Source organism: Nerophis lumbriciformis, linkage group LG01, assembly GCF_033978685.3.
Source record: "Nerophis lumbriciformis linkage group LG01, RoL_Nlum_v2.1, whole genome shotgun sequence".
NCBI classification, from domain to species: Eukaryota; Metazoa; Chordata; class Actinopteri; order Syngnathiformes; family Syngnathidae; genus Nerophis; species Nerophis lumbriciformis.
Window position 1 is genome coordinate 63,980,001 of NC_084548.2, and position 20,360 is coordinate 64,000,360.

General features: G+C 35.8%; 1 protein-coding gene across 4 annotated transcripts; it reads left to right on the plus strand.

The window, feature by feature from the left end:
• The first annotated feature begins 1,999 nt into the window (after nucleotides 1–1,999).
• On the plus strand, nucleotides 2,000–18,385 carry irf10 (interferon regulatory factor 10). 4 transcript variants are annotated; one of them, XM_061972152.1, is made up of 9 exons: nucleotides 2,000–2,141; nucleotides 2,241–2,422; nucleotides 13,064–13,259; nucleotides 13,336–13,406; nucleotides 13,497–13,641; nucleotides 15,347–15,451; nucleotides 15,513–15,899; nucleotides 15,999–16,117; nucleotides 16,731–18,385. In XM_061972152.1, the coding sequence occupies exons 2-9, from the start codon at nucleotides 2,246–2,248 to the stop codon at nucleotides 16,779–16,781; spliced, it is 1,251 nt and encodes a 416-aa protein (XP_061828136.1). In that variant the 5' UTR covers nucleotides 2,000–2,141; nucleotides 2,241–2,245; the 3' UTR covers nucleotides 16,782–18,385. The 4 variants fall into 4 exon arrangements, with proteins under 4 accessions (XP_061828136.1, XP_061828132.1, XP_061828140.1 ...); XM_061972148.1 differs by having other exon boundaries at nucleotides 2,028–2,422; XM_061972156.1 differs by having other exon boundaries at nucleotides 2,028–2,422; nucleotides 13,569–13,641.
• Nucleotides 18,386–20,360: the final 1,975 nt, after the last annotated feature.

A 20,360-nucleotide genomic window follows, 5' to 3' on the forward strand; every position in this document is an offset into this window, starting at 1 on the left:
TATCATAGATATATACTGTATGTAACATATCAATCATAGATATATACTGTATGTAACACAGCTATCATAGATATATACTGTATGTAACACATCTATCATAGATATATACTGTATGTAACACATCTATCATAGATATATACTGTATGTAACATATCAATCATAGATATATACTGTATGTAACACATCTATTATAGATATATACTGTATGTAACACATCCATCATAGATATATACTGTATGTAACATATCAATCATAGATATATACTGTATGTAACACATCTATTATAGATATATACTGTATGTAACACATCCATCATAGATATATACTGTATGTAACACATCTATCATAGATATATACTGTATGTAACACAGCTATCATAGATATATACTGTATGTAACACATCTATCATAGATATATACTGTATGTAACACATCTATCATAGATATATACTGTATGTAACATATCAATCATAGATATATACTGTATGTAACACATCTATTATAGATATATACTGTATGTAACACATCCATCATAGATATATACTGTATGTAACATATCAATCATAGATATATACTGTATGTAACACATCTATTATAGATATATACTGTATGTAACACATCCATCATAGATATATACTGTATGTAACACATCTATCATAGATATATACTGTATGTAACACAGCTATCATAGATATATACTGTATGTAACACATCTATCATAGATATATACTGTATGTAACACATCTATCATAGATATATACTGTATGTAACATATCAATCATAGATATATACTGTATGTAACACATCTATTATAGATATATACTGTATGTAACACATCCATCATAGATATATACTGTATGTAACACATCTATTATAGATATATACTGTATGTAACACATCCATCATAGATATATACTGTATGTAACACATCTATCATAGATATATACTGTATGTAACACAGCTATCATAGATATATACTGTATGTAACACATCTATCATAGATATATACTGTATGTAACACATCTATCATAGATATATACTGTATGTAACACATCTATCATAGATATATACTGTATGTAACACAGCTATCATAGATATATACTGTATGTAACACATCTATCATAGATATATACTGTATGTAACACAGCTATCATAGATATATACTGTATGTAACATATCAATCATAGATATATACTGTATGTAACACATCTATTATAGATATATACTGTATGTAACACATCCATCATAGATATATACTGTATGTAACATATCAATCATAGATATATACTGTATGTAACACATCTATTATAGATATATACTGTATGTAACACATCCATCATAGATATATACTGTATGTAACATATCAATCACAGATATATACTGTATCTAACACATCTATCATAGATATATACTGTATGTAACACATCTATCATAGATATATACTGTATGTAACACATCTATCATAGATATATACTGTATGTAACACATCTATCATAGATATATACTGTATGTAACACATCAATCATAGATATATACTGTATGTAACACATCTATCATAGATATATACTGTATGTAACACATCTATCATAGATATATACTGTATGTAACACATCAATCATAGATATATACTGTATGTAACACATCTATCATAGATATATACTATATGTAACACATCTATCATAGATATATACTGTATGTAACACATCTATCATAGATATATACTGTATGTAACACATCTATCATAGATATATACTGTATGTAACACATCTATCATAGATATATACTATATGTAACACATCTATCATAGATGTAACAATGATATCTATATTGTTATGAACATATATCCATCTGTAATCGAGATGTCAATCTTCCTTTGAGGTAAAACGCCAGCAACGTTTTTAAAGTCAATCTTTACCGCGACTGCGCGCGCATCCGTGGTAAGTGTGCGCGCGCACTGACGCATGGTTCCGACCCCAACATAATGTATGGTTTATAGTTGGAGTTACTTATTCCAAATGTATTGTTCGATGTCGCAAACGAGTCACAAAAAAAGATGTTTGACTGACTCAGGAGTCGTTTGTTGTGTTGAAGTCGGAAACATGTCGAAGTGAAACCCGGGGATCTTGCGAAGGGAAAGCGAAAGTAAGGCGCAACGCAACGCAACGCGTGTAACTTTCGCTTTCGCTCTCGTCGGACGTGAAGTGAAGTGAACGTTCTTTCCAAACGTCCATGTTGGTGCAGGTGAGATGAAGATGGACGAAGGCTCCAGGCTGCACCTGAAGGAGTGGCTGCTGGCGCAGGTGGACTCAGGTGCGTTCGAGGGTCTGTGTTGGCACGACTCCAGCAAGACCATGTTCAGGATCCCCTGGAAGCACGCAGCCAAGAAGGACTACAAGCAGACAGAAGACGCCGCTCTCTTCAAGGTAGGCTTCTAAATCTTCACACGTCAACATTTCACACGCTGAACTAAACTCACACATCGAACACGTTTCTTCCTTCCACTGTCACGTGGTGTCTCGCTGCAGGTTAATGGCCGCCCTCGTTGGGCTCCGAACTATAATCCTCACATGACGTAATTACTAACTTATTACATAGTATTCATCAACTATAGTTTAGAACACTTACTGACTAGTAGTAGTAAATCACATGTCGACTTATAATTACACAAATATTCATTTCATCCATTTTGATGATGTTAATAAATCACATGTCGACTTAAACTACACAAATATTCATTTCATCCATTTTGATTATGTTAATAAATCACTTATAATTACACAAATATTAATTCAAGCCATTTTGAGGATGTTAATAAATCACATGTCTACTTATAATTACACAAATATTATTTTAATCCATTTTGATTATGTTAATAAATAACATGTCTACTTATAATGACACAAATATTTATTTAATCCATTTTGATGATGTTAATAAATCACATGTCGACTTATAATTACACAAATATTCATTTCATCCATTTTGAGGTTGTTAAATCAAATGTCTACTTATAAGTACACAAATATTCATTTCATCCATTTTGATGATGTTAATAAATCAAATTTTGACTTATAATTACACAAATATTCATTTAATCCATTCTTATTATGCTAATAAATCACTCACAATTACACAAATATTCATTTAAGCCATTTTGAGGATGTTTATAAATCAAATGTCTACTTATAATTACACAAATATTCATTTAATCCATTTTGAGCATGTTAATAAATCAAATGTCTACTTATAATTACACAAATATTCATTTAATCCATTTTGATGATGTTACTAAATCAAATTTCGACTTATAATTACACAAATATTCATTTAATCCGTTCTTATTATGCTAATAAATTACTTATAATTACACAAATATTCATTTAAGCCATTTTGAGGATGTTAATAAATCAAATGTCTACTTATAAATACACAATATTCATTTAATCCATTTTGATGATGTTACTAAATCAAATTTCGATTTATAATTACACAAATATTCATTTAATCCGTTCTTATTATGCTAATAAATCACTTATAATTACACAAATATTCATTTAAGCCATTTTGAGGATGTTAATAAATCAAATGTCTACTTATAAATACACAAATATTCATTTAATCCATTTTGATGATGTTACTAAATCAAATTTTGACTTATAATTACACAAATATTCATTTAATCTGTTCTTATTATGCTAATAAATCACTTATAATTACACAAATATTCATTTAATCCATTTTGAGGATGTTAATAAATCAAATGTCGACTTATAATTACACAAATATTCATTTAATCCGTTATAATTATGTTAATAAATCACTTATAATTACACAAATATTAATTTAAGCCATTTTGAGGATGTTAATAAATCAAATTTCGACTTATAATTACACAAATATTCATTTAATCCGTTCTAATTATGTTATTAAATAACATGTCGACTTAAAATTACACAACTATTTATTTCATCCATTTTGAGGATGTTAATAAATCACATGTCTACTTATAATTACACAAATATTCATTTAATCCATTTTGATGATGTTAATAAATAACATGTCGACCTATAATTACACAAATATTTATTTAATCCATTTAGATGATGTTAATAAATCACATGTCGACTTATAATTACACAAATATTCATTTCATCCATTTTGAGCATGTTAATAAATCAAATTTCGACTTATAATTACACAAATATTCATTTAATCCGTTCTAATTATGTTATTAAATAACATGTCGACTTAAAATTACACAACTATTTATTTAATCCATTTTGAGGATTTTAATAAATCACATGTTTACGTATAATTACACAAATATTAATTTAATCCATTTTGATTATGTTAATAAATAACATGTCTACTTAAAATTACACAAATATTTATTTAATCCATTTAGATGATGTTAATAAATCACATGTCGACTTATAATTACACAAATATTCATTTCATCCATTTTGAGGTTGTTAATAAATCAAATGTCTACTTATAAATACACAAATATTCTTTTAATCCATTTTGATGATGTTAATACATCAAATTTCGACTGATAATTACACAAATATTCAATTAATCCGTTCTTATTATGCTAATAAATCACTTATAATTACACAATTATTCATTTAAGCCATTTTGAGGATGTTAATAAATCAAATGTCTACTTATAATTACACAAATATTCATTTAATCCATTTTGAGGATGTTAATAAATCAAATGTCTACTTATAAATACACAAATATTCATTTAATCCATTTTGATGATGTTACTAAATCAAATTTCGACTTATAATTACACAAATATTCATTTAATCCGTTCTTATTATGCTAATAAATCACTTATAATTACACAAATATTAATTTAGTCCATTTTGATAATGTTAATAAATCACATGTCGACTTAAACTACACAAATATTCATTTCATCCATTTTGATTATGTTAATAAATCACTTATAATTACACAAATATTCATTTAAGCCATTTTGAGGATGTTAATAAATCAAATTTCGACTTATAATTACACAAATATTAATTGAATCTGTTCTAATTATGTTATTAAATATTATGTCGACTTATAATTACACAACTATTTATTTCATCCATTTTAAGGATGTTAATAAATCAAATGTTTACTTATAAATACACAAATATGCATTTAATCCATTTTGATTATGTTAATAAATCAGATTTCGACTTATAATTACACAAATATTCATTTAATCCGTTCTTATTATGCTAATAAATCACTTATAATTACACAAATTTTCATTTAAGCCATTTTGAGGATGTTAATAAATCAAATGTCTACTTATAATTACACAAATATTAATTTAATCCATTTTGAGGATGTTAATAAATCAAATGTCTACTTATCAATACACAAATATTCATTTAATCCATTTTGATGATGTTACTAAATCAAATTTCGACTTATAATTACACAAATATTCATTTAATTCTTTCTTATTATGCTAATAAATCACTTATGATTACACAAATATTCATTTAATCCATTTTGATGATGTTAATAAATCAAATTTCGACTTATAATTACACAAATATTCATTTAATCTGTTCTTATTATGCTAATAAATCACTTATAATTAGACAAATATTCATTTAAGCCATTTTGAGGATGTTAATGGATCAAATTTCGACTTATAAATACACAAATATTTATTTAATCTGTTCTAATTATGTTATTAAATAACATGTCGTCTTATAATTACACAACTATTTATTTCATCCATTTTGAGGATGTTAATAAATCACATGTGTACTTATAATTACACAAATATTCATTCAATCCATTTTGAGGTTGTTAATAAATCAAATGTCTACTTATAAATACACAAATATTAATTTAATCCATTTTGATTATGTTAATAAATCAAATTTCGATTTATAATTACACAAATATTCATTTAATCCGTTCTTATTATGCTAATAAATCACTTATAATTACACAAATATTCATTTAAGCCATTTTGAGGATGTTAATAAATCAAATGTCTACTTATAATTACACAAATATTCATTTAATCCGTTCTAATTATGTTATTAAATAACATGTCGACTTATAATCACACAACTATTTATTTCATCCATTTTAAGGATGTTAATCAATCAATGTTTATTTATTAAATCAAATGTTTACTTATAAATACACAAATATGCATTTAATCCATTTTGATTATGTTAATAAATCAAATGTCGACTTATAAATACACAAATATTCATTTAATCCATTTTGAAGATGTTAATAAATAACATGTCGACTTATAATTACACAACTATTTATTTCATCCATTTTGAGGATGTTAATAAATCAAATGTCTACTTATAATTACACAAATATTCATTTCATCCATTTTGATGATGTTAATAAATCAAATGTCTACTTATAATTACACAAATATTCATTTCATCCATTTTGAGTATGTTAATAAATCACTTATAATTACACAAATATTCATTTAAGCCATTTTGAGGATGTTAATAAATCAAATTTCGACTTATAATTACACAAATATTAATTGAATCTGTTCCAATTATGTTATTAAATATTATGTCGACTTATAATTACACAACTATTTATTTCATCCATTTTAAGGATGTTAATAAATCAAATGTTTACTTATAAATACACAAATATGCATTTAATCCATTTTGATTATGTTAATAAATCAAATTTCGACTTATAATTACACAAATATTCATTTAATCCGTTCTTATTATGCTAATAAATCACTTATAATTACACAAATATTCATTTAAGCCATTTTGAGGATGTTAATAAATCAAATGTCTACTTATAATTACACAAATATTAATTTAATCCATTTTGATGATGTTACTAAATCAAATTTCGACTTATAATTACACAAATATTCATTTAATTCTTTCTTATTATGCTAATAAATCACTTATGATTACACAAATATTCATTTAAGCCATTTTGATGATGTTAATAAATCAAATTTCGACTTATAATTACACAAATATTCATTTAATCTGTTCTTATTATGCTAATAAATCACTTATAGTTAGACAAATATTCATTTAAGCCATTTTGAGGATGTTAATAGATCAAATTTCGACTTATAAATACACAAATATTTATTTTAATCTGTTCTAATTATGTTATTAAATAACATGTCGTCTTATAATTACACAACTATTTATTTCATCCATTTTGAGGATGTTAATAAATCACATGTGTACTTATAATTACACAAATATGCATTCAATCCATTTTGAGGTTGTTAATAAATCAAATGTCTACTTATAAATACACAAATATTAATTTAATCCATTTTGATTATGTTAATAAATCAAATTTCGATTTATAATTACACAAATATTCATTTAATCCGTTCTTATTATGCTAATAAATCACTTATAATTACACAAATATTCATTTAAGCCATTTTGAGGATGTTAATAAATCAAATGTCTACTTATAATTACACAAATATTCATTTAATCCGTTCTAATTATGTTATTAAATAACATGTCGACTTATAATTACACAACTATTTATTTCATCCATTTTGAGGATGTTAATAAATCACATGTCTATTTATAATTACACAAATATTCATTTAATCCATTTTGAGGATGTTAATAAATCAAATGTCGACTTATAATTACACAAATATTCATTTCATCCATTTTGAGTATGTTAATAAATCACTTATAATTACACAAATATTCATTTAAGCCATTTTGAGGATGTTAATAAATCAAATTTCGACTTATAATTACACAAATATTAATTGAATCTGTTCTAATTATGTTATTAAATATTATGTCGACTTATAATTACACAACTATTTATTTAATCCATTTTAAGGATGTTAATAAATCAAATGTTTACTTATAAATACACAAATATGCATTTAATCCATTTTGATTATGTTAATAAATCAAATTTCGACTTATAATTACACAAATATTCATTTAATCCGTTCTTATTATGCTAATAAATCACTTATAATTACACAAATATTCATTTAAGCCGTTTTGAGGATGTTAATAAATCAAATGTCTACTTATAATTACACAAATATTAATTTAATCCATTTTGATGATGTTACTAAATCAAATTTCGACTTATAATTACACAAATATTCATTTAATTCTTTCTTATTATGCTAATAAATCACTTATGATTACACAAATATTCATTTAAGCCATTTTGATGATGTTAATAAATCAAATTTCGACTTATAATTACACAAATATTCATTTAATCTGTTCTTATTATGCTAATAAATCACTTATAATTAGACAAATATTCATTTAAGCCATTTTGAGGATGTTAATAGATCAAATTTCGACTTATAAATACACAAATATTTATTTAATCTGTTCTAATTATGTTATTAAATAACATGTCGTCTTATAATTACACAACTATTTATTTCATCCATTTTGAGGATGTTAATAAATCACATGTGTACTTATAATTACACAAATATGCATTCAATCCATTTTGAGGTTGTTAATAAATCAAATGTCTACTTATAAATACACAAATATTAATTTAATCCATTTTGATTATGTTAATAAATCAAATTTCGATTTATAATTACACAAATATTCATTTAATCCGTTCTTATTATGCTAATAAATCACTTATAATTACACAAATATTCATTTAAGCCATTTTGAGGATGTTAATAAATCAAATGTCTACTTATAATTACACAAATATTCATTTAATCCGTTCTAATTATGTTATTAAATAACATGTCGACTTATAATTACACAACTATTTATTTCATCCATTTTGAGGATGTTAATAAATCACATGTCTATTTATAATTACACAAATATTCATTTAATCCATTTTGAGGATGTTAATAAATCAAATGTCTACTTATAATTACACAAATATTGACTTCATCCATTAAAATAATGTTAATAAATCACATGTCTACTTATAATTACACAAATATTCATTTCATCCGTTTTGAGGTTGTTAATAAATCAAATGTCTACTTATAAATACACAAATATTTATTTAATCCATTTTGATGATGTTAATAAATCACATGTCTACTTATAATTACACAAATATTAATTTAATCCATTTTGATGGTGTTAATAAATCAAATGTCTACTTATAATTACACAAATATTAATTTAATCCATTTTGATGATGTTAATAAATCACACGTCTACTTATAATTACACAACTAGTCATTTTATTGATTTTGATGATGTTTATAAATCACATGTCTTCTTATAATTACACAAATATTCATTTAATCCGTTCTAATTATGTTAATAAATCACATGTCTACTTATAATTACACAAATATTAATTTAATCCTTTTTGATGATGTTAATAAATCAAATGTCGACTTATAATTACACAAATATTCATTTAATCCATTTTGATGATGTTAATAAACCGCATGTCTACTTATAGTTACACAAATATTCATTGCATCCGATTTGATGATGTTTATAAATCACATGTCTACTTATAATTATTACTGCAATAAAATAGGTGGCTGACTCTGATTACTCCCAATATAAATATAATTTGTGTTAATTACAACAAAATGTGTTCACACAGTAGACTGCTCACAGCCAGATTTGAATTTCATTTGAAAATGTTGTAATATTTGGTTTGCAATCTTTTATATTCAAACGTGCCAGCATATCAAAAATAATATGAAAGACTTTGACTCTTGTTTGTTTGCATTGGTGAAAAAGTGAATGTTGGGGTTCTTGCCTTGATCTTTTTGACGTTGTGTAAATCAAATGTAGGCAGCAAGATACGACAATGTTTTTTTTACCCGTGCCTCAAGGCAAGAAAGTTCAGGGTTCAATTTACGGGCTCGGGGTCTTTCTGTATGGAGTTTGCATGTTCTCCCTGTGACTGCGTGGGTTCTCTCCATGTACTCCAACTCCCTCCTACCTCAAAAGACATGCACCTGGGGATAAGCCTCTCCCACCTCTAAAAACATGCACCTGGGAATAGATTGATTGTCAACACTAAATGTTTCCTAGTGTGTGAATGTTGTCCGTCTATGTTGGCCCTATCATGAGGTGGACACTTGTCCAGGGTCTACCCCGCCTTCCTTGTCCACGGTGCACTCCACCTTGCTTGTCCAGGGTCTACCCCGCCTTCCTTGTCCACGGTGTACTCCACCTTGCTTGTCCAGGGTCTACCCCGCCTTCCTTGTCCACGGTGTACTCCACATTGCTTGTCCAGGGTGTACACAACCTTCCTTGTCCAGGGTGTACCCAACCTTCCTTGTCCAGGGTGTACACAAACTTCCTTGTCCAGGGTGTGCCTTGACTTTTTTATCCAGGGTGTACCCAACCTTCCTTGTCCAGGGTGTACACAAACTTCCTTGTCCAGGGTGTGCCTTGACTTTTTTATCCAGGGTGTACCCAACCTTCCTTGTCCAGGGTGTACACAACCTTCCTTGTCCAGGGTGTGCCTTGACTTTTTTATCCAGGGTGTACCCCACTTTCCTTGTCCAGAGTGTACGCTGCCTTCCTTGTCCAGGGTGTACCCTGACTTCCTTGTCCAGGGTGTGCCCTGACTTCTGTATTCAGGGTCTACCCTGACTTCCTAGTCCAGGGTGTACCCAACCTTTCTTGTCGAGGGTGTAACCTGCCTTCCTTGTCCACGATGTACACTGCCTTTCTTGTCCAGGGTGTACACCACCTTCCTTGTCCAGGGTGTACACTGCCTTCCCTGTCCAGGGTGTACTTTGACCTTTTTATGCAGGGTGTACACTGCCTTCTTTGTCCAGGGTGTACCCTGACTTCTTTATCCAGGGTCTACCTTGACTTCCTAGTCCAGGGTGTACACTGCCTTCTTTGTCCAGGGTGTACCCTGACTTCTTTATCCAGGATCTACCGTGACTTCCTAGTCCAGGGTGTACCCTGTCTTCCTTGTCCAGGGTGTACACTGCCTTCTTTGTCCAGGGTGTACCCTGAATTTTTTATCCACGGTCTACCCTGACTTCCTAGTCCAGGATGTACCCTGCCTCCCCTGTACAGGGTGTACCATGCCTTCCTTGTCCAGGTTGTACCCTGACTTCTTTATCCAGGGTCTACCCTGATTTCCTAGTCCACGGTGTACCCTGCCTTCCTTGTCCAGGGTGTACCTTGACTTTTTTATGCAGGCTGTACCCTGCCTTCTTTGTCCAGGGTATACCCTGACTTCTTTATCCAGGGTCTACCCTGACTTCCTAGTCCAGGGTGTAGCCTGCCTTCCCTGTACAGGGTGTACTATGCCTTCCTTGTCCAGGGTGTACTCTGACTTCTTCATCCAGGGTCTACCCTGACATCCTAGTCCAGGGTGTACGCTGCCTTCATTGTCCAGGGTGTACCTTGACTTTTTTATTTAGGGTGTACCCTGACTTTTTTATCCAGGGTCTACCCTGACTTCCTAGTGCAGGGTGTACACCACCTTTCTTGTCCAGGGTGTACACTGCCTTCCCTGTCCAGGGTGTATGCTGCCTTCCTTGTCCAGGGTGTACTTTGACCTTTTTATGTAGGGTGTACCCTGACTTTTTTATCCACGGTCTACCCTGACTTCCTAGTCCAGGGTGTACCCTGCCTTCCTTGTCCAGGGTGTACCCTGACTTCTTTATCCAGGGTCTACCCTGACTTCCTAGTCCAGGGTGTACCCTGTCTTCCTTGTCCAGGGTGTACCCTGCCTTCTTTGTCCAGGGTGTACCCTGAATTTGTTATCCACGGTCTACCCTGACTTCCTAGTCCAGGGTGTACACTGCCTTCCCTGTACAGGGTGTACAATACCTTCCTTGTCCAGGGTGTACTCTGACTTCTTCATCCAGGGTCTACCCTGACATCCTAGTCCAGGGTGTACCCTGCCTTCATTGTCCAGGGTGTACCTTGACTTTTTTTATTCAGGGTGTACCCTGACTTCTTTATCCAGGGTCTACCCTGACTTCCTTGTGCAGGGTGTACACCACCTTTCTTGTCCAGGGTGTACACTGCCTTCCCTGTCCAGGGTGTACACTGCCTTCCTTGTCCAGGGTGTACTTTGACCTTTTTAAGCAGGGTTTACCCTGCCTTCTTTGTCCAGGGTGTACCCTGACTTCTTTATCCAGGGTCTACCTTGACTTCCTAGTCCAGGGTGTACACTGCCTTCTTTGTCCAGGGTGTACCCTGACTTTTTTATCCACGGTCTACCCTGACTTCCTAGTCCAGGATGTACCCTGTCTTCCTTGTCCAGGGTGTACCCTGCCTTCTTTGTCCAGGGTGTACCCTGAATTTGTTATCCACGGTCTACCCTGACTTCTTAGTCCAGGGTCTACCCTGACTTCCTAGTCCAGGGTGTACCCTGACTTCCTTGTCCAGGGTGTACTCTGACTCCTTCATCCAGGGTGTACCCTGCTTTCCTTGTCCACGGTGTACCTTGACTTTTTTTTATCCAGGGTCTACCCTGACTTCCTAGTCCAGGGTGTACCCCACCTTCCTTGTCCAGGGTGTACTATGCCTTCCTTGTCCAAGGTGAAGTGAAGTGAAGCGAATTATATTTATATAGCGCTTTTCTGTAGTGACTCAAAGTGTGGGTGGCACTGGGAGCAGGTGGGTAAAGTGTCTTGCCCAAGGACACAACGGCAGTGACGAGGATGGCGGAAGCGGGTATCGAAACTGGAACCCTCAAGTTGCTGGCACGGCCACTCTACCAACCGAGCTTTACCGCCCCAGGGTGTACCTTGACTTTTTTATTCAGGGTGTACCCCGACTTCTTTATTTAGGGTCTACCCTGACTTCCTAGTCCAGGGTGTACCCTGCCTTCCTTGTCCAGGGTGTACCCTGACTTCTTTATTGAGGGTCTACCCTGACTTCGTAGTCCAGGGTGTAACCCACCTTCCTTGTCCAGGGTGTACCCTGACTTCCGCCCAAATGCAGCTGGGATAGGTTCCCCCTGCGTCCCAGAGTCCTAGTCTAGACTGCACACACTGTTTTTGGCGTTGAATATGGATCTTGGTATTGTTGGTCCACTAAAAGAATCCACTGAATTAATCGGACTCTTTGCTGACGGACATATTTCAGGCCTGGGCTTTGCACAAAGGCAAACACAGGGAGGGACAGGATCGGGCCAACCCCAGCGTGTGGAAGACTCGTCTGCGATGTGCACTCAACAAGAGCACAGACTTCCAGGTGGTGCCAGAACTCTGCCAGCATGACGTCTCGGAGCCTTATAAGGTGTACCGCATCCTGCAAGGCGCTGGACCAACTGGTCAGACCGGTAAAGACAGGAAGAATCCTTGGACTAGAATATGTTTGACATGTGGACTCATCTTCAATCTACTGGTGCTTCACAGAGTCTGCACAGACCAAATACAACACCCGAGCTGAGGCATCGCCACGGAGCCCTGCTTGTCCAGAAACCCAGGTAAGGAAAACCAAGGCAGTGGTTTCTGTGCTTCAAATATGATGATTGTTCCATGGCTATGAGATAACGGTGTGCACTACTTGGTCAAAGAACAATGAGAGAACATCGGTGGATCCAACAAAGCAAACATCTGTCCTGGTTTTTTGTTTTTGTTTTCAAAAGCAATCGTTTCAAGTCTGCAACGAAAGAGAAGGAGAAGGAGAAGAAAGAGATGGTGAAGGAGGAGAAGAACCTGGTGAGCGCTGCAAACACAAGCAAGTGTTCTTCTTTAATAGCTAACTTTCATTATTGGATAGGTGTTCACTAGAGAGGGTCAATGGGTGGTTAGGTGATGACACGTTACCATGGTGATGTGGCATCCACTAAAGTGACGACACGTTACCCTGGTGACGTGGTGTCCACTAAAGAGGGTCAATGGGTGGTGACGTAACGTCCACTAATGTGATAAAATGTTACCTTGGTCACGTGGCATCCACTAAAGTGATGACATGTTACCATGGTGACGTGGCATCCACTAAAGCGAGGACATGTTGCCATGGTGACGTGGCATCCACTAAAGCGATGACATGTTGCCATGGAGACGTGGCATCCACTAAAGTGATGACATGTTGCCATGGTGATGTGGCATCCACTAAAGTGATGATATGTTGCCATGGTGACGTGGCATCCACTAAAGTGATGAAATGTTGCCATGGTGATGTGGCATCCACTAATATGATCACATGTTACCATGGTGACGTGTCATCCACTTAAGTGATGACATGTTACCATGGTGACGTGGTATCCACTAAAGTGATAACATGTTACCATGGTGACGTGGCATCCACTAAAGTGATGACATGTTGCCATGGTGACGTGGCATCCACTAAAGTGATGATATGTTGCCATGGTGATGTGGCATCCACTAAAGTGATGACATGTTACCATGATGACGTGGCGACGACTAAAGGGATGACATGTTGCCATGGTGATGTGGCATCCACTAAAGTGATGAAATGTTACCATGGTGACGTGGCATCCACTAAAGTGATGACATGTTACCATGGTGATGTGGCATCCACTAAAGTGATGACATGTTACCATGGTGATGTGTCATCCACTTAAGCGATGCCATGTTGCCATGGTGACGTGGCATCCACTTAAGCGATGCCATGTTGCAATGGTGACGAGGCATTCACTAAAGTGATGACATGTTACCATGGTGACGTGGCATCCACCTAAGTGATGACATGTTACCATGGTGATGTGTCATCCACTTAAGTGATGACACATGGTGACGTGGCATCCACTAAAGTGATGACATGTTACCATGGTGACGTGGCATCCACTTAAGTGATGATATGTTACCATGGTCACTTGGCATCCACTTAAGTGATGACATGTTACCATGGTGACGTGGCATCCACTAAAGTGATGACACGTTACCATGGTGACGTGTCATCCACTTAAGCGATGCCATGTTGCCATGGTGAAGTCGCATCCACTTAAGCGATGCCATGTTGCAATGGTGACGAGGCATTCACTAAAGTAATGACATGTTACCATGGTGCCGTGTCATCCACTTAAGCGATGCCATGTTACCATGGTGACGTGGCATCCACTAAAGTGATGACATGTTACCATGGTGACGTGGCATCCACTAAAGTGATGACATGTTACCATGGTGACTTGGCATCCACTTAAGTGATGACATGTTACCATGGTGATGTGGCGACTCTAAATTGTTGACATTTCACCATGGTGATGTGGCATTCACTAAAGTGATGACACGTTACCATGGTGACGTGTCATCCACTTAAGCGATGACATGTTGCCATGGTGACGTGGCATCCTCTAAAACGATGACATGTTGCCGTGGTGACGTGGCACCCACTAAAGCGATGCCATGGTCCAAGCTTCACTTTGACAAGTGCTGACTCATCACTTCCACTGTGCCTTAGACGCGCCTACAAGGGACCACATGTATTGTGAGACGACTGGGAAAAAAGGTCCCCTTCGGCACTTTGATCCTCTGACCTTCTGCAGCTCCATCCACAGCATAGCAAGTAAGTCCGGCAGACCAAGACTGGTGAGATCAAACCTGCTCACCACATGTTGTGTTTGCAGACTTCACCATGCAGGTGACCTTCTTGTACCAGGGCCGCACGGTGCTGGTGAGCACCACCACCAGTCCGGACGGCTGCTTCATCCTGCAGGGTCGGGGTCCGGTAGCAAGTGAGCGTATTTACGGGCCCTGCACCGCACAGCAGCTTTCTTTTCCTCCCGCAAGCTCCTTACACATGTCCGCGCTCACGCTGGAAGCCATCAATCGCCTCCTCTGCCACCTGGAGAGGGGTGTGCTCATATGGGTGGCCCCCGATGGGGTGTTCATCAAGCGCTTCTGCCAGGGCAGGGTGTACTGGAGCGGCCCCGCGGCCCCGCACACCGATCGGCCCAACAAACTAGAACGAGAGAAGACCTTCAAATTGCTTGACAACTCAACATTTCTCAATGGTAATTGAACCCCGACAACAGTGTTTAAGGAACTTTACCTTGGTCATAAAAACCTCTTCATGTACTAAAAAGGAATAATCTGGAACATTCTTTATGCAGATCTTCAGCGCTGTTTGCAAGGAAAGGGAACACCGCCTCTTTACAGCATAGAACTGTGCTTTGGAGAGGAGTACCCGGACCCGACCACCCCTAAAACCCAGAAGCTTGTCATGGTCCAGGTGGGAAGCGCGACCGACGATTGTTGACATAACATTCAGACAGTTGTAGTACCGTCGTGAACCAGTAGAAGTCACTGCATTGTTGATTGGGCCCAACTTGCAAGGAGTTGTAGTACCTTCAAGAACCAGTAGAGGTCACTGCATTGTTGATTGGGCCCAACTTGCAATGAGTTGTAGTACCTTCAAGAACCAGTCGAGGTCACTGCATTGTTGATTGGGCCCACCTTGCAAGGAGTTGTAGTACCTTCAAGAACCAGTAGAGGTCACTGCATTGTTGATTGGGCCAAACTTGCAAGGAGTTGTAGTACCGTCGTGAACCAGTAGAGGTCACTGCATTGTTGATTGGGCCCAACTTGCAAGGAGTTGTAGTACTGTCGTGAACCAGTAGAGGTCACTGCATTGTTGATTGGGCCCAACTTGCAATGAGTTGTAGTACCTTCAAGAACCAGTAGAGGTCACTGCATTGTTGATTGGGCCCAACTTGCAATGAGTTGTAGTACCGTCGTGAACCAGTAGAGGTCACTGCATTGTTGATTGGGCCCAACTTGCAATTAGTTGTAGTACCTTCAAGAACCAGTAGAGGTCACTGCAGTGTTGATTGTGCCCAACACAGGTGGTTCCCATGTTTGCAGTGGATCTTCTGGAGAGGTTCAGCTCGGACTAACCAAGAACAAGATTGACAGTCCTGTCCTAGGTAATGCTGAGAACATTAATCCTGTAATAATCCAGCAAAATTATTATTATTATTATTATTATTATTATTATTATTATTATTATTATTAGGGATGTCCGATAATGGCTTTTTGCCGATATCCGATATTCCGATATTGTCCAACTCTTTAATTACCGATACCGATATCAACCGATGCCGATATATACAGTCGTGGAATTAACACATTATTATGCCTAATTTGGACAACCAAGTATAGTGAAGATAAGGTCCTTTTTTTAAATATTAATAAAATAAAATAAGACAAATAAATTAAAAACATTGAATAAATAAAAAAAGAAAATAAAACAATATAAAAACAGTTACATAGAAACTAGTAATTAATGAAAATGAGTCAAATTAACTGTTAAAGGTTAGTACTATTAGTGGACCAGCAGCACGCACAATCATGTGTGCTTACGGACTGTATCCCTTGCAGACTGTATTGATATATATTAGGGATGTTCGATAATGGATTTTTGCCGATATCTGATATTCCGATATTGTCCAACTCTTTAATTACTGATACCGATATCAACCGATACTGATATATGCAGTCGTGGAATTAACACATTATTATGCCTAAATTGGACAACCAGGTATGGTGAAGATAAGGTCATTTTTTAAATGCTAATAAAATAAAATAAGATAAATAAATAAATAAAAAAATTGGAATAAAAAAGAAAGTAAAACAATATAAAAACAGTTACATAGAAACCAGTAATTAATGAAAATGAGTAAAATTAACTGTTAAAGGTTAGTACTATTAGTGGACCAGCAGCACGCACAATCATGTGTGCTTACGGACTGTATCCCTTGCAGACTGTATTGATATATATTAGGGATGTTCGATAAAGGCTTCTTGCCGATATCCGATATTGTCCAACTCTTTAATTACCGATACCGATATCCACCGATGCCGATACATACAGTCGTGGAATTAACACATTATTATGCCTAATTTGGACAACCAGGTATGGTGAAGATAAGGTCCTTTTTTAAATGTTAATAAAATAAAATAAGATAAATAAATTTAAAAAACATTTTTGAATAAAAAAGAAAGTAAAACAATATAAAAACAGTTACATAGAAACTAGTAATTCATGAAAATGTGTAAAATTAACTGTTGGGGCACTATTTGTAAGTGTATCTTGTGTTTTTTATGTTGATTTAATAAATAAAAAAAACGATACCGATAATAAAAAAAACGATACCGACAATTTCCGATATTACATTTTAAAGCATTTATCGGCCGATAATATCAGCAGGCCGATATTATCGGACATCTCTAATTGTTATTATTATTTCCTCCTTTACCTGCCACGGAAAACAGCAAAGAGCAGAATTGGGTTAGGGAAAATAATTGTGAATGTTTTTTTTACGAGAAATGCATCATTTTTCAGTAGACTGGAGCCCCCAAAGTCATGTCGTCATGCTGTCTAAATAAAATCTGGTGAAATATTTGGAGTTTCATTTTCCTTGTCACGGTGGAACACATTCAAAACCTTGCAGACAATGGCCAACGGAATGAGAAATTGACCTACAAACCCCCAAAACCAGTGAAGTTGGCACGCTGTGTGATTTGTAAATAAAAACCGAAAACAATGATTTGTAAATCCTTTTCCACTTATATTCAATTGAATAGACCACAAAGACAAGATATTTAATGTTCACACTGGAAAAATATTAGCTCATTTGGAATTTGATGCCTGCAACATGTTTTAAAAAAGCTGGCACACGTGGCAAAAAAGACTGAGAATGTTGAGGACTGCTTATCAAACACCTATTTGGAACATCCCACAGGTGAACAGGCTAATTGGGAACAGGTGGGTGCCATGATTTGGTATAAAAGCAGCTTCCATGAAATACTTAGGTATTCCCAAACAAGGATGGGGCGAGGGTCACCACTTTGTCAACAAATGCGTGAGCAGTTTAAGAAAAATATTTCTCAACCAGCTATTGCAAGGAATTCAGGGATTTCACCATCTACGGTCCGTAATATCATCAAAAGATTCATAGAATCTGGAGAAATCACTGCATGTAAGTGGCAAGGCCGTGACCTTCGATCCTTCAGGCGGTACTGCATCAAAAAGCGACATCAGTGTGTAAAGGATATCACCACATGGGCTCAGGAACACTTCAGAAAACCACTGTTATTGACTACAGTTAGTCGCTACATCTGTAAGTGCAAGTTTAAAACTACTACGGCATGGCGTAGTGGGTAGAGCAACCGTGCCAGAAACCTGAGGGTTACAGGTTCGCTCACCGCCTCTTACCATCCAAAAATAGCTGCCGTTGTGTCCTTGGGCGGGACACTTCACCCTTTGCCCCCGGTGCCACTCACACCGGTAAATTGAATGATGAATGATAGGTGGTGGTCGGAGGGGCCGTTGGCGCAAAATTGCAGCCACGCTTCCGTCAGTCTACCCCAGGGCAGCTGTGGCTATGAAAGTAGCTTACCACCACCAGGTGTGAATGAATGATGGGTTCTACATGTAAAGCGACTTTGGGTACTTAGAAAAGTGCTATATAAATCCCAGGTATTATTATTATTATTATTATTTACTATGTAAAGCCAAAGCCATTTATCAACAACACCCAGAAATGCTGCCGGCTTCACTGGGCCCGAGCTCATCTAAGATGCAAAGTGGAAAAGTGTTCTGTGGTCAGACGAGTTCATATTTCATATTGTTTTTGGAAACGTTGTGTCCTCCAGAACAAAAAGGAAAAGAACCATCCGGACTGTTATAGGCGCAACGTTCAAAAGTCAGTATCTGTGCTGGTATGGGGGTGTATTAGTGCCCAAGACATGGGTAACTTACACATCTGTGAAGGCACCATTAATGCTGAAAGGTACATACAGGCTTTGGAGCAACATATGTTGCCATCCAAGCAACGGTATCATGGACGCCCCTGCTTATTTCAGCAAGACAACGTGTTACAACAGCGTGGCTTCGTAGTAAAAGAGTGCGGGTACTAGACTGGCCAGACCTGTCCCCCATTTAAAATGTGTGGCGCAGTATGTGTTGTGTTTTTAGTGTTTTCCTGCCTTCTCCTCTTGTCTGCACCTGTGCTTTTAGTGATTTGTCCTCGGCGAGGGGCGGACCTTGATGCACACCTGCTCGCAATTAGCACTCCGGTATTTAGGCACGTCACGGTCAGCTTGGCCTCGCCGGTTATTGTCTCCTGCACCTCCCACGTGCATGTGCCTGCTTCACTTCATCAGTCCCGGTATGTTGCCTCTCCTTATTCCTGTAATCCCTCACCTCTTTGTGTTTGCTTCCTAGCCACCCTGAGGTAAAGAGGATTTTGTGTTGGACTTTTTGCTGTGTTCAGTGCGCCCTGGCCTTTTTCCCTGCCGACCACTGTGGAACCTGTTTTTGTTTGTTTATTCATGGTGTGCACTTTTGCCCCATCGCCTTTTGTTACACTTTTTGGATTTATTAAATATTCTCCTTTTATAATTCAACCTTGCCTCTCGTCTCTGCATCCTGGGATCACCTTGATCAGGGCCTAACATTATGAAGCCTAAAA

Excerpts from the sequence above, each read along its gene's own strand:
- irf10 (XM_061972152.1), top strand. The coding sequence starts at position 2,246 with ATGAAGATGGACGAAGGCTCCAGGCTGCACCTGAAGGAGTGGCTGCTG. Across the intron at positions 13,407-13,496 it reads CTGCTTGTCCAGAAACCCAG|AACAATGAGAGAACATCGGT; the intron begins GTAAGGAAAACC and ends ACTTGGTCAAAG. Across the intron at positions 16,118-16,730 it reads AGAAGCTTGTCATGGTCCAG|GTGGTTCCCATGTTTGCAGT; the intron begins GTGGGAAGCGCG and ends TGCCCAACACAG.